The sequence below is a fragment of the Vigna umbellata genome, chromosome 2 (assembly GCF_029865625.1).
Source record: "Vigna umbellata cultivar VRB3 chromosome 2, Vumbellata_1.0, whole genome shotgun sequence".
Lineage (NCBI taxonomy): Eukaryota > Viridiplantae > Streptophyta > Magnoliopsida > Fabales > Fabaceae > Vigna > Vigna umbellata.
The window spans coordinates 13219244-13233390 of record NC_142166.1 but is presented as its reverse complement, the minus strand read 5'-3'; the positions used below and the strand labels follow the sequence as shown (position 1 = coordinate 13233390).

Below are 14147 nucleotides of genomic sequence, written 5' to 3'. Positions count from 1 at the left end.
ATTTTAGCTTGTTCTTGGAAAGGAGGGCTCTTCTCATATTTCTGCTCCAAGATGTGTAGTTGGATTCATTAAGAATCTGAGAAATAAGGGAGGTGCCTGGATTCTCTCCTGGATGGAGGTAAAAAGGGCTAGAAGGGTTGTTGGATTGTTCCATATTTTCCATAACAGCAAGACAAGAAAAGATTATCCAAAAAAAATATAAGAGAGATTTAAGCACAGCAGAAACAGGGGCAGAACAGGTACAGGACCTGCTCTGGTACCATATTAAAACAAAGGCCCAATGACTGAGGCCCAAAAAGGCTCAGGTCTGAGAGTCTAAAAGAAAGCTCTGGAAGCTTTCCTCTGTCAGAGAGTTGGTGGATTCCAACTCGTGCTGCTCGTGAGAGAAAGAAAGAGGCGAAGGAAGAACTCCATGGTGTTCCAGCTCCACTCGCAGCAGCGATGGATGTGCAGAATCCAGAGCCCAGTTGCAGGGAAGGAGAGGCGTAGTGACAGAGGTAAGAAACACTTCTATTATTGCTTTTGATAGAATGAAAAATGCTGAACTCAGTTTTCTTCTTTCTTGACTTAGACAACACACTGAAACCCTGTATATATAGGGTTTCGGTAAGATCAAGAAAGTTAACAAGAAACATTAAAACTCTAACAGAAAACCCTAAAACACAAATAACACTAAAGGACAAATTAATGCTGTTAGGAGCATTAACCATAATAACAGAAACATTAATAATATGAAAAAAAATATGTTATATAACTTTATGATTTTATAAAAAAATTATAGGTGATCTCACGTATGCATTCAATAGCTAGTTGTCCAGTATAATTGATAAGAGTCAAACAAAACTGATAAATTGTCAAAAACAATATCAAATTGTTAAATAATAAGAATTGATTACTTTTACAGGTGATGTACTACTTAAACAATGCAAAAGAATAAACATACACAGTTGAATATGCTCTGGATTTTAATAATATCAAATTGTGTACAAGCACGATGAAACATTTACAAAATAATGATATTTTGAAAACTTCCCTTAAGAAATCTCGTACTTAACACCAACTCCAATTTATAGGGAAAAGAAAGAAAAACAATGCGACAGGGAAAGTAGTTTACAGGATTATGAATTGCTTCCCAAATAGCTTTCATGACAGAGACTATGTCTGTTTTGGTGGTAAAATAGCTTATTCCTTAGAGTTCCTTCAACTGTTGAAACCCTTTAATTGGTAAAAGCAAAACGGATAATGAAACAAATAAATACAAAACACTCATGTTCAAACTTATAATAAAATCACAAGAGTAGAAAAAGAAAAAGGAATCATGAATAAATCATACAAATCTTTAAGCTTGGCATCTCAGAGACAGCTTAGAGGGAAGATCTCCAGTAAAGTTGTCTTTTTCAAGAAGACTGCAAGTCTAGAAATACATTTTGTCAACAATATATTGGCTTGCTAGTGGACCATAAATAAAACCAAGAAAAATATGTCAATAACTGCAATCATGTCACTAAATAACCTACAGATGAAGAAGTTAATTCTTTCCATTCAGAAGTCTGCAAAATTACAGGACATTTATTTATAATATAAACTACACACTAGTTATTAAACTTAAATTTACTACGACAACACTGTACTTATAAAAAATAAGAAGAAGACCAACTAAAATAAAAATTGAATGAATTAAAATAAATAGTATAGCTTTGATACAAATTTTATCCAAATTTAGACCTTATAGCCAATAATATTAGAATTTAGACCTTATCGTACAATAGAAGTTGGAAAATTGTGATAGTTCTTTTATTTATTTCATTGAAAGTGGCGAGAATTAGGATCACATTTATTCATATTCATAGTGAGAATAAATATTATTAATACTTTTGTTTTCACCCATGAGCTTCTCTCTTAATGAAAGTTGAAAGGTGGAGTTCCAAAGTGACTAGTCCTTTATTCTTTGTTTATTTGAATGAATTTGAGAGAGAGTGATTGAGTGGATTTGATAGGATTTGAAGATAAATTTTTTTGTTGTTTATTTGAGTGAATTTAAAAGTAAGTAAGAATGAATTTGGAAACAACGTTTTTGAGAATTAGTGTAGAATTTGATTGACGTGACAGATTGAAAAAATTTATTTCCAAATTCACCTTCAAATTTCAAATCCACTCAATTACTCTCTTCATTCAAATTAACAAAGCCTGAGCGAAGATTAACGACTGAAATTTCAGGAGTTATTTAGCAATAAATTTTCAATTTGGTGGTTAATGAGTTTGCCACCAAAGTTTTCGAAAGCGATTTTAAGCGTTTTAATAGTCGAAATAATGGTCACTAAAATGCAAATCTCTTATTTATATTTCTCTTGTTAAAGTTCTTATGTTCTTATTTCATTATGATATTTCAACTTAAGTCATCTTTCTTTCTTATCTTGGATGTAAATCTTCATACTTAATTTTGAGTTTTAAACTTTGCTTGCATCTTTTACCAATGTAATTATGACCACTGCTTTCGATCATACATAACTGCTACACTGCACAACTTTGTAAGAGCATGTTATCATAGTAATCAACACCTATCATTTCATTTTTTTTTTGTCACATAATAACACTAAAAAGTTTTTACATATTTTTCTCTTTCTGTGTCATTTGTTATTTTGGGTGTATATGTAAAAATTTTCTAAAAATATATACCAATCTTTTACACATTTGTTGAAGTAACCTGCAGTTTGTCTCATCTGTGATGCATGAAATTATGTAGAAGTCATAAGTATCATTGCGAACAGTAATGAAAGATAAGGTGTAGAAATGTAAAACCCTCTGTTCTCACTAAAGGAAAAGACACTCTTGCCAATCGAAATTACAACCAATTTTCGGATCATTACCATATTAAATGAGTTCCCATATTAGTGAGTTCTGAAAATGATTCAAACTGACAAAATTAGAGTAGTTTACATAATTCCTGAAAGATGTTTCTTTTTTCTATTCTGTAATTTGATATGTAGAAGTATATAACTAAAGTCTTGGTCATGTGTCAAAGGATATGGATTTTTCTTCCTCCTCTATCAAAGCATTTGTCATCACTGCAACTTGGCTCATGCTTGGCCTGTCATTTGGAGATGGATTTAAGCATTTTAATGCTACCTGCAACAGATTCATCATCCTCTCTTCCGAAGCACCCTGTGAGATTAGGGACTTGTCAAAAACTTCAATGGTCCATTCCTCTCTGACCACTGAATCCACCCATTTAACTAGATCAAATCCATCATTTTTAATCACTTTCCCTGTCAACAGCTCCAGAAGTATCATACCCAAGGCATACACATCAGCTTTGAAGGTGGCTGCAATTAGATCTTTGCTTTTGATGCCTTTGTTATGCGAAATGACAAACTCATCATAATTTTCTGCCATCATTAAGCCATATTCGCTTATGCATGGATCCATATTCTTGTCAAACAAAATGTTATTTGACTTTAAGTTACCATGTGCTATTCCATTATCAACAAACTCCTCATGCATATATGTCAAAGCCGAAACTATCTTAGCAGCAACATTTAGTCTTCTTCCCCAGTCAAACGTGAGGCCACTTTCAGATCCTAAAATCATTCAAGGTGAAGAAACACATTTGGTTAGTTTGGCAACGGAATTTTAGTTTTCATATCTCAGGCACTTTTTTCCTAATTTAATAGTGTTTCCATTTAGCACAGACTAGTTATATAATATGTCAAACTATGGTCACACATGCTTCATTACTTGCAATGTAAAATGATTGTAACGACACTTATTTTGCTTAGAAGTTACCACTTACCAGCATAGAGCAACATGAAGAGACTACCATTCTGCATATATTCATATGCTAGGAGCTTCTCTTGCTGAGAACAATAATATGCAACAGGTGGCAATACGCGTGGATGCTTGGCTTGGGCTATCAAATTCATCCTTGTCTGAAAATCTTGCTTAGAAATCCCCCAATCCTTAATCCTCTTCACTGCCAACTGCACCCCATTATCGAGCATAACCTTGTAGAGGCTTCCATGCTTTCCCCTTCTAATCAATTCGGCAGGAGCACCAAGCAAGTCCTCAAATTGCAATCCTCTAAGGGTTCGACTTGAAAGAAGAACAAGACCTGATGTTGTCATCCCACTTTCCAAAGATGTCAATGAATACTCCGATCTGATCCCAATGTACTTCTTTGATCCATTGGAATGGGATATTTCACTAGCCATGCCAACAACACCAACACTTTCTTCTGCCTTTTCCTTCTTTTCAACATCCAACACTTTTTCTTTAGTCTTGATCTTGCATAACAGTTTAAAGGTCAAGAAAATCAGCGTAATCAAACCAAGGACTAAGTAACCTGAATAAATGAATAAATCATTAGGGAACGAGTTTTTGTCCTTTTCATGTGGTGGTGGTGGTGATGGTGGAGGAGGAGGAGGAGGAGGAGGAGGAGGAGGACATGCATTTGAAAGTGGCTCCCCACATAAGTTAGGATTCCCAGTAAAGCTGTCTGCATGGAATTTACCTCCGACATCAGGAACTGGACCATGTAAATTGTTATTAGAGACATTAAAGTCTTTAAGGTTGGAGAAGTCAAAACTAGGAATCTCCCCAGTGAAGTTGTTGTTTTGAGCAACGAAGGATATCAAACTTGAAACATGAACCATTTTAGGTAGCTCTCCAGTTAACTTGTTATCCGAAATATGAAGCCGTATTATGTTACTTAGATTGCCAATAGAAATAGGAAGGTCCCCAGAGAATTGGTTCCCACTTAAAAACAAGTGAGTCAATGACTTGCAGTTTCCTATATCCTCTGGTATCGAATCATGTAAATCGTTGTCCTTCAGGCTAAGCATTTGAAGAGACTTTGTAATGCAAAGAGAACCGGCGTCAAAACCTCCACCAAAATTGAACTTCTCAAGAGTCACACTCATAACGTATTTGTTATCTGAATGGCACTTCACACCGTACCACTTATCAATGCAGGGATCTGACGAAAGGTTCCAACCCCACGAAGGGTCTGTTGGTACATACCCTGGTGCCAATTTATCCATGAATGTGACCAGGGCCTTGATCGTCCCTTCTTCTTCTGAATTGGCCACTAGAAGAAACAAAAAGATGGCATTGAAGAATACCCAGATGAGTTTTACACTCATTTTTACTGTGTTTGGTGCCTATATTTTTGGTTTCAAAGTATACTCTGTCGCGGTTTGGATGATCAAAATAGGGAAATTGGTTGAACTGTATTGTAGTAAATAAGATGCAATGTGCAAAGGCATCAAATTACATTGCCAAATGGAGATACGAAACAATCATCTTGTGTAGTATTGTGGATGACATTGACGTTGAGAACCCTTGGAAACGAGCCAAAGGGCAGAACAGTAGCTTTTGCAGCCGGCATTTTGAAATGGTCACAGTGGCACTACTAGCTCGCACGTCTCTCTCAATGCTTTTCTCCACTCCTTTTACTATTGCTTTATGATGCTTTCACTCTAATTTTTCAACTTTACGAATCCCATTACTTCGCTCGAATGCGAATAGTAGCACGTAATCGGTGCACCACGTACGAGGCGCTTCAAGCCTTCAACACCAAAATTCGGACCACTTGTTCTGTATCTGTTGCTAACTAATACTTCAATGTTGTTAAAAGGTAATTCTGCAATTTTCATTATTAGAATTACAATAACAACAATGGTCTTGTATTTATTCCTATATATATATATATATATATATATATATATATATATATATATATATATATATATATATATAATATAAGAGTTTGTTAAATTAATAACCTTTTTAAAGTGTATCAAATTTTAATTAATAAAAAAAATATTATTCATTAGAAAACATACTTTAAACATAAAAAATAATTTTATAACTTTTTTTTAATTTAAAATTAAAAATTAAAAAATCAAAAATTATTCAAATATTTTTAATCTTAAAATTTAGAATCAATAATATATAAAAATATTTTTTTCAAACAGAAACGTAAATTAGCAAACATATATACTTTATATAGACATAAAAGAAATACTATAATTATTTTTATTTTTATTTTCAAGCACTATAAATTATTTTTTAGACAAAAAATGTTAACCTGTTTAAAATAATGGAAAATGAATTTTTTTTAATGTTTTGTCAAATGAAATAACAATATTTTTTTATCATAAAAATATATTTTTTACATTTTTCCAAACTCATCTCTTTTAATAGTTTTTTAGTATTTCTTAACTGTCTTCGTTATATTTAGGTTTAATCCTTTTCGACATCCCTATTTATGTACGAATGTCTCAATTGGGTCCTCGTTTTTTAAAGTGTATCAAAATGGTCCCTAATTTTGAAAATTGATATCAATTGAGTCCTTTCAGTTAAGTTGGCTGGACGGCGTTAAAAAAATTGATGAGTGGATGCTGAGATGACGAACGAACGCTCGTCCACCAGCGAACGAACGCTCGTCCACCAGTGAACGAACGCTCGTCCACCAGTGAACGAACGCTCGTCCACCAGAGAACGAACGCTCGTCGACCTCTTACTGCTGGACGACCGTTCGTTCCACACTGGACGATCGTTCGTTCGGTGGTCGACGAACGTTCGTTCGCTGGTGGACGAGCGTTCGTTCGTCATATCAGCATCCACTCATCAATTTTTTTAACGCCGTCCAGCCAACTTAACGGAAAGGACTCAATTGATATCAATTTTCAAAATTAAGGACCATTTTGATACTCTTTAGAAAACGAGGACCCAATTGAGACATTCATACATAAATAGGGATGTCGAAAAGGATTAAACCTTATATTTATTTTCAAATCAATCCTAAATAATTAAACTGGGTTTGCTTTGAAATTAAGTCAAATCAAATCCAGCCTAATCTAACAACATCCCCTACTAATTGGGTGAGGTTTTGTATACTTAATATGAGATTTAACGAAATTCACAAAAGAAAATATTGAATAATATTAATAATAATACTATTATATTATTTTACTAATTATATGCATATTTTTTAATGTTAAATTATTCAACTCTTCAAATATTCAATATAATATAATCCATTTTAAATAAATTATTCTAAAAATATAACAAAAAAAATGGTTTTCAAATTACAACTTTTATAAAAAAATATTCAATTAATTCAATTTAATCCAAGTCAGTAAAGAGAAAGTTGGATTAGATTGATGTAATAAAAAAAATACGTTAATCTCACTTAATAGAACCTAATATTTTGTTATTTAACTAGGTGATAGATTTGTTCATAGAAACTCATTCTATTCTATTATTCATGAAAAACCTTATCTTGCGAATTTATTATTAAATAAGTGTAACATTTTGAATGTCTTTATCTTTAGAATAGGAAGGAAGGCTACATGTTCTTGTAGAGTTGAATATATTGTAGAGTTGAATATATAATGTAAAAATTTTGAAATTATCCTAGGAATATAGTTGTTTTTCAATTTAAATATTGAAGAAGCACAACAAAATAAACAAAAAAAGAATGTAGAATAAGAAAAGCATGGAAACCTCATAATCTAACAAATTGATAAGTTAAGTGAAGATTCGACACAAATATGTTAATTTTTTATAAGGATGAGAGTTATAATTCAAATGCAAATGCATGTAATATGACTTACCGAGCAAATTTAACATTTTTAAAATCAAAATAACATTACAATTTATTTAATTTCCTAAATTATTCTTCAATTGCTTTGATAATCTTCATGTTCTTTAAGTTTTCTCCATTATAAGGTTCAAGGGACATGTTTTGATCTTTGAACTTGTCATAGATCTTTTGGATTGCAAAATGATCTTCCTTAAAGTGGAGAACAAATGAACAAATAGAGCAAGAATAACAAAGTGTGGTGTCGCGGGTTGCTTTTAATTAACTTATAACTCTTTTTGGATTCGAATATAAGAAAAAGATGAAAACAAATAAGATAAAAAAGAAGAATTCAAAAAATGATAAAAGATTTTGTTCTAATTTAATTGAATCTAGTACAAAAAGAATACATGGATCTGAAACTATATTTCGTTTCAAATGGTTAGTATTATAGTTATTTTTAAGTATCTTCTTATGATATTGTTGCCCCAACCTATCCATGAATCTAAGAAATAGCGAAAATTCTTGATTTCTTTCGATATCTCTCTCAGTTCAAAAATTCAAGATTTGAAATGATGTCCTTTCATCAAATTCTATGTTTTTTTTTCATTATTTTAATAATATTTTTATATGATGATAAATGATTGTACTTTAAAATAACAGCCTAAATGAAATATTATAGTACATAAGAATGTATAATATGAATGTTTTTTGAAATATTAGTAATGCATTAATACATCTCAAACTTAAACTCCTTGATTTTGCAACTAGAAAGGAAAGATAAATGATGAAAATATTAAATCGAGATTAAAAGCTAAAGAATACTTTCAATTAGGCTGTTTTTTTTTTGCTGTTCTAAATAATACTTTTTAATGTTATTCAAATCTCAAAACTAATTTTGATGAATTAGTCAATATAATTTTGTTATTAAGATCAGTTCTGTGTTTGATTAAAATTAAGGAGATGAAAAGTTAGTGAAGAATGAGACGGCACGTGGTGTGATGGAAACAACATCGAATTGCTTAAAAGCCAACATTGGAAAATGTAAATATAATTAATAAATAATAAGTTGACAGTGCTCTTTAGAAAATCTTCTTGTTATCTTTTGTGGTGGTAATGAGAAGACACTGTGAATGACAGTGGAAGGTAACAAGAGGAGTAATATGTTTCCTTTCCTTGGCAGCTTTGGAAGAGGTATCTTTGCCATTTCTCCTTCCTACAGATTCGAAAGAACCCTAATCACATAAACAAGGGAAAATAATAACTCAATGTTTATGTCATAAGATAAACATGTTTTGATTGTAGCAACAATATCCATTGTGATAAAGAAAAGGTAAAAGCGACAAAATAAAAACAGAAAATCTTTTTCTCTGCCATCTTATTCATAACGTTGGTCATATAAAAACTCCGGCGTGGGATAACACATGTCCCTTATAATAACAGAAAAGACAGAGATACAGTTTATCAAGTTAGTCAAACGTAATCCATAAACTTTCTACATTTAAAAATCTTCCTAATGGGCCTTCTCGAACTCAGCCCAATACCATATTGGTCTGAGAGTTGCGCTCACCATCATCCCAAGTACTCCCTACATTTCTCCATTATTTTTTTTATTCCAAAAGTATTTTACATTAATTTAATTTTTAGGTTTAATACCAAATTTTGTTCTCAATTTGATTGACAAATCTCAATTTAGTCTCTCGTTAAAAAAGTATTTAAAATGGATCCTTACTTATAAATTTTTGAGTTAAATTAGTCCCTTCCGTTAAATATAAACAAACGGAGTTAATGGAACGATGATGTGGCAGTAGTTAGTGGTTACGTGTCAAAATATAATTGTGTGCGTGCTTACATGTGGGTTAATTAGAGAAGAAAGATTTTAAGAAATTAGGTTTTTTTTAATTGGGGATAAATTGCCAATTAGGGTTTTTAACTAATTTTGTGCAATATAGGTGAAGAAGAACACCAGCTGCCCAATTTGAGCTCTACAACTGGGGCGGATCCGACATGAGTGTTATGGAAATGAGTCACCACGGCAAGGAGTTTCTCTCCATAATCCAAAAGGTCGAATCAGATCTCTGCACCCTCCTCCAGATCCCGTCGGAGTATTCCGCCTCTTCCCCCAAGGCAGCGCCACAACCCAATTCGTAGCCGTGCCGCTCAACCTCTGCTCCCCTGACGACGCCGTCGACTACATCGTCACTGGCTCCTAGAGCGACAAGGCTGCCAAGGAGGTGCAGAAGTATTGCAAACCCAACGTCATCTGGTTTGGAAAATCCGAAAAGTACACAAAGTTTCCGTCTTTTGGCGATTTGCAGCAGAATCCGGGTTCCAGGTATTTGCATATTTGTGCCAATGAGACTATTCACGGGGTTGAGTACAAGGAGTACCCTGTTCCTCAGAGTGGTGTTTTGGTTGCTGATATGTCATCAAATTTCTGCTCGAAGCTTGTGGATGTGTCAAAGTTTAGAGTTATCTATGTCGACGTCCAAAAGAATGTGGGGCCCTCTGGTGTGACCATTGTGATCATCAGGAAGGACCTCATTGGGAATGCTCAGGGTCTCACTCCTATGATGCTTGATTTCAAGATCCACGGTGATAACAATTTACTCTACAACACCCCTTCCTCTTACGGGATCTACATGTATGGGTTGGTTTTTGAGCATTTGTTGGAGAAGGGGGGTTGGTGGAGGTTGAAAAGAATAATTAGAAGAAGACTGAGATTCTGTACACTACAATTGATGAGAGCAAAGGGTTTTATAGGTGCCCTGTTGAGAAGTCTGTGAGGTCATTGATGAATGTGTCATTCACTTTAGAGAAGAAGAACACCCACCATTGCTGACAATTTATCCCCAATTAAAAAAATTCAATTTCTTAATAAAATCCTTTATTCTCTAATTAACCATCACGTAATGACTAACTACTGCCACATCATCATCCCATCAACTCCGTTTGGTTATATTTAACGGAAGAGACTAATTTAACTCAAAAATTTACAAGTAAGGACCCATTTCAAACATTTTTCTAACGAGGAACTAAATTGAGATTTGTCAACCAAACTGGGGATAAAATTGGTATTAAACCTAATTTTTACTATCTAACTTTATTTACCACTTTCAAAACTCTAAATCTTCCTACACTACAAGTATAGATAGAAAAGAGAGAAATCAATTGGTGAACTTGAGCAGGAGTTTCTTCAGGCACTACAAGTATGGTCCCACAAGTTCTGAGTTTGTTTCTGTCATATTAGTTATTATATGTTTTTACATGTGATCGGCGATGATTGTACAGAAAACAGGAATTGTCTTTTCGTGTATGTGAATTAAATTTTTTATTAGTTTCGTTTTCGAATACTTCGATAGGCATTCTATTATGAGGAAAAGTCTATATCATGTCTAATGAAGAATTTCATAATCTTAAGGAAGAACTCATGTGGGAAGGGAGCACTATTGTCATGCTAAGTATGAGACAACTTCGACCATAATAGTTGAAACGGTTGTTATCATTAAATTTGTGTTAACACGAGAACTCTATTTTCAAGTGTCTCTATTTGTTGATTGCAGGTACTGATGAGCAAAAGTTCCTAGAAGCTTCTATGGCCTATGTGTCTGGAAATCCAATTATGATTGACAAAGAGTTTGATGAGTTGAAACCGAGGCTAAAGGTTTGCCACTTTTTTCATCGATCAAAATTTGAAAGTCTTTTTATACAAAGCAGATGGTGCATCTATGAGAATGTGTAAAATCATCATCATCTCCCTGATAATTTAAGGTAAAAAAGAAGTAAAAGTGTATCATCCAGGTAATGGTTAAGAACTTTGGGTTGATATTATAACACAAATTCAAAAAAAGGAGAACTGGTACAACAGTTCATGAAATTTTGTCACGTGGGTTTCATTTTGGTAAGTTTTCACATGAAATGAATTTGATTATTGAAATTAGGGAATGCAATTGGAATGAGTTTTCTCTTCAACGAATGTCAACATCTATTGACATCCGTTTGCCCTTCAACAAATGTTGATATCGGTTTAAGAATCCAATGCATATTTATATCCGTTTAAATAATACTGAAGGGTAAAAGAGGAATGAGGAGATCCAAGAAACACTGTGTCGTGGTGGAGAGTAACTCTCTATTGTCTTTTTGGATGTTTCAGCACCTCCAAGACCTCCAACCTACACTTCCAAATTTTCCTAAAATACCTATTATATCCCAAAAAAAATATTTAACAGATATTAAAATCCAATTTTATTTTTCATCAAATTTCAAAATCTAAATGTATTTTAATCAAATTTTAAAATATAATAAAAAAATTATCAAATTTCGAAATCTATAAATAAATGATGACATTTTAATTTTTTAATTACTTTTATTTTTATTTTATTATTTTAATTTAATTATTATAATAATATAAATTATATTTTAATAATTACTAAAATATAAAAACATATTAAATAATATTAAATTTTTAAATTAAATTAAATAATTATTAAATTATAAATAAAAAAACAAAGTTTTAAATTTTTTTGTTAATCGGAATTGTAAATCCGTTAACACATGTTAACGGATACCAAAATCCAATGAATAATTTTTTTTTAAAATTTTGTTTACTATTTAAAATTTAATAATATTTTAATATAATTTAATATATTTATATATTAAATCAGATTTTATATTATTATTGTATTTTATTTTTATTATTCCTATCTTTTTATTTTTATTATTATTACTTTTATTTTAATTATTTTAATTTTAAGTTTTTTAATACAATTATTATAATAGTACAAATTATATTTTAATAATTATTAAAATATGAAAATATATTAAATAATATTATATTCTTAAATTAAATTAAATAATTATTAAATTATAAATAAAATTAAAGTTTTAAAAAATTTTGTGCAAAATTAAAGGAGTACAAGGTTATTTTAATAAAAAAAAGAAAAAAAATAAAATAAAATATTTACTAAGATTAAAAAAGAATTTTTGAAAAAGTTGGAAGTGTAGATGAAATGTTGGAAGTATAGAGTGAAACACCCTGTCCCTTTTTTAGCAACTTTGTTTTAGAGTAGAAATAGTTAGTAGACGAAATCGAATTTAATAAGATATATATTTATTTCAGACAAACTTTTCAAGTAAGATATTCCAAATATTGAGACAGTTCTTAATGTTAGATATATATTTCCATCCGTCACATAATGAAGAAATCAACAACACGACATGAAGTTTTAAAAGAAGATGTAATATTAAGAAGACACAAAATACAATAAACCTTTATATATATGGTAATGAAATTAACACTTTTAATTAAATATTTTTAATAAACTTGTTAAGCTTTTCGGACTCTTCAAGACTAAAAATGGACAACAATGAATTTTATATTGCAAGATGAGGACATTGATAATTTTTTTAAAATTTCGTTCAAAAATAAAAAACAATAGTAATTGTTAGTGATTTTGATTCGTTTATTTTTTAAGAATTGATTGTACAGAGTGAGGTTGTTGATCCAAACACTAATTAAAGAACTTTTATTATATTGAACATGATTTTAATATTTATTTTTTATAATTTTATTTATATTTGTATGAATTTGAGTGTGTTTAAACTTTGTTTAAAAACTTATTTAACAATGCATTGTAAAATGTGAAATATTTCAAGTTACAAAACTTGTCCACAAATACATCTAATAGATGATTATAACATATATAGAACATAATAATTTAAATTTGCATGTTTAAATCGATGTTGTCAAAATATGATCGACTTAAGGTTTAAACATGTAAAACTCTTAAAAAAAGACAAAATGATGCCCAAAAAGAAAATATTTTTAATTACTAATATACTTATATTAAATTAATTGTAAAATTATGTTTGAGAATAAACTTTAATTAAAATATTATGAGTGATTGTTAATTTTTATTGGTGTTAAAAGTTATAATTAATCAGTTAACAATTGTTTTTAATAAATCATAATTTTGTTTGGGGAAAAGAGATTGGTTAGTTATCTCTATTACCTTAATAATCAATTTTGATTTCTATCTTCTTTTTTCTTTCTATGTGACTTTTCATCTACTAATTATATTTCTAGAATCTTTATTTTTCTTAGCATTGCTTCAGTATTTGACAAATTAGTCAATTTATTAGTTTATTTCTATCTCTCATTTGTTGTGTATGTGTCTCGATGTCTCTATTTAAGCTGTAGAATAAGTTATATGATATTCCTTCTTTTTCAATGTGAGAGTGTGTCATATAATGTAAAAGGCTAATTTTATTTTAGTACTATTATTCATTTAATTTACCTGTTTCAACCTTAAGTCATCCCTCGTTACGTATTTTTTTTTATCAAATTATAATTGTCTTTTCTATTTAAAAAAAGTGTTAATTTAATAATCTTCAATATAATGTCATGATATTTTGCATTGTACAAATAAGTTATATATATATATATATATATATATATATATATATATATATATATATATATATATATATATATATTAATTATTAAGCTTGTACCTGATCAACTACATGATTGATCTTCAAAATAACTTGTTTTTAATTATTTTAT

The 14147-nt window shown here is 30.7% G+C and overlaps 1 protein-coding gene and 1 pseudogene across 1 annotated transcript; one reads left to right on the top strand and one right to left on the bottom strand.

Annotated features, from left to right (window-relative positions):
* Nucleotides 1-3009: 3009 nt before the first annotated feature.
* LOC124823306 (putative inactive receptor kinase At2g26730) lies at nucleotides 3010-5138 on the bottom strand. The gene is made up of 2 exons (XM_088106348.1): nucleotides 3791-5138; nucleotides 3010-3578 (listed from the first exon to the last, which is right to left on the bottom strand). The coding sequence occupies exons 1-2, from the start codon at nucleotides 5136-5138 to the stop codon at nucleotides 3010-3012; spliced, it is 1917 nt and encodes a 638-aa protein (XP_087962474.1).
* Nucleotides 5139-8715: 3577 nt separating this feature from the next.
* Nucleotides 8716-10812, top strand: LOC124823307 (phosphoserine aminotransferase 1, chloroplastic-like; annotated as a pseudogene).
* The last annotated feature ends 3335 nt before the right edge of the window (nucleotides 10813-14147 follow it).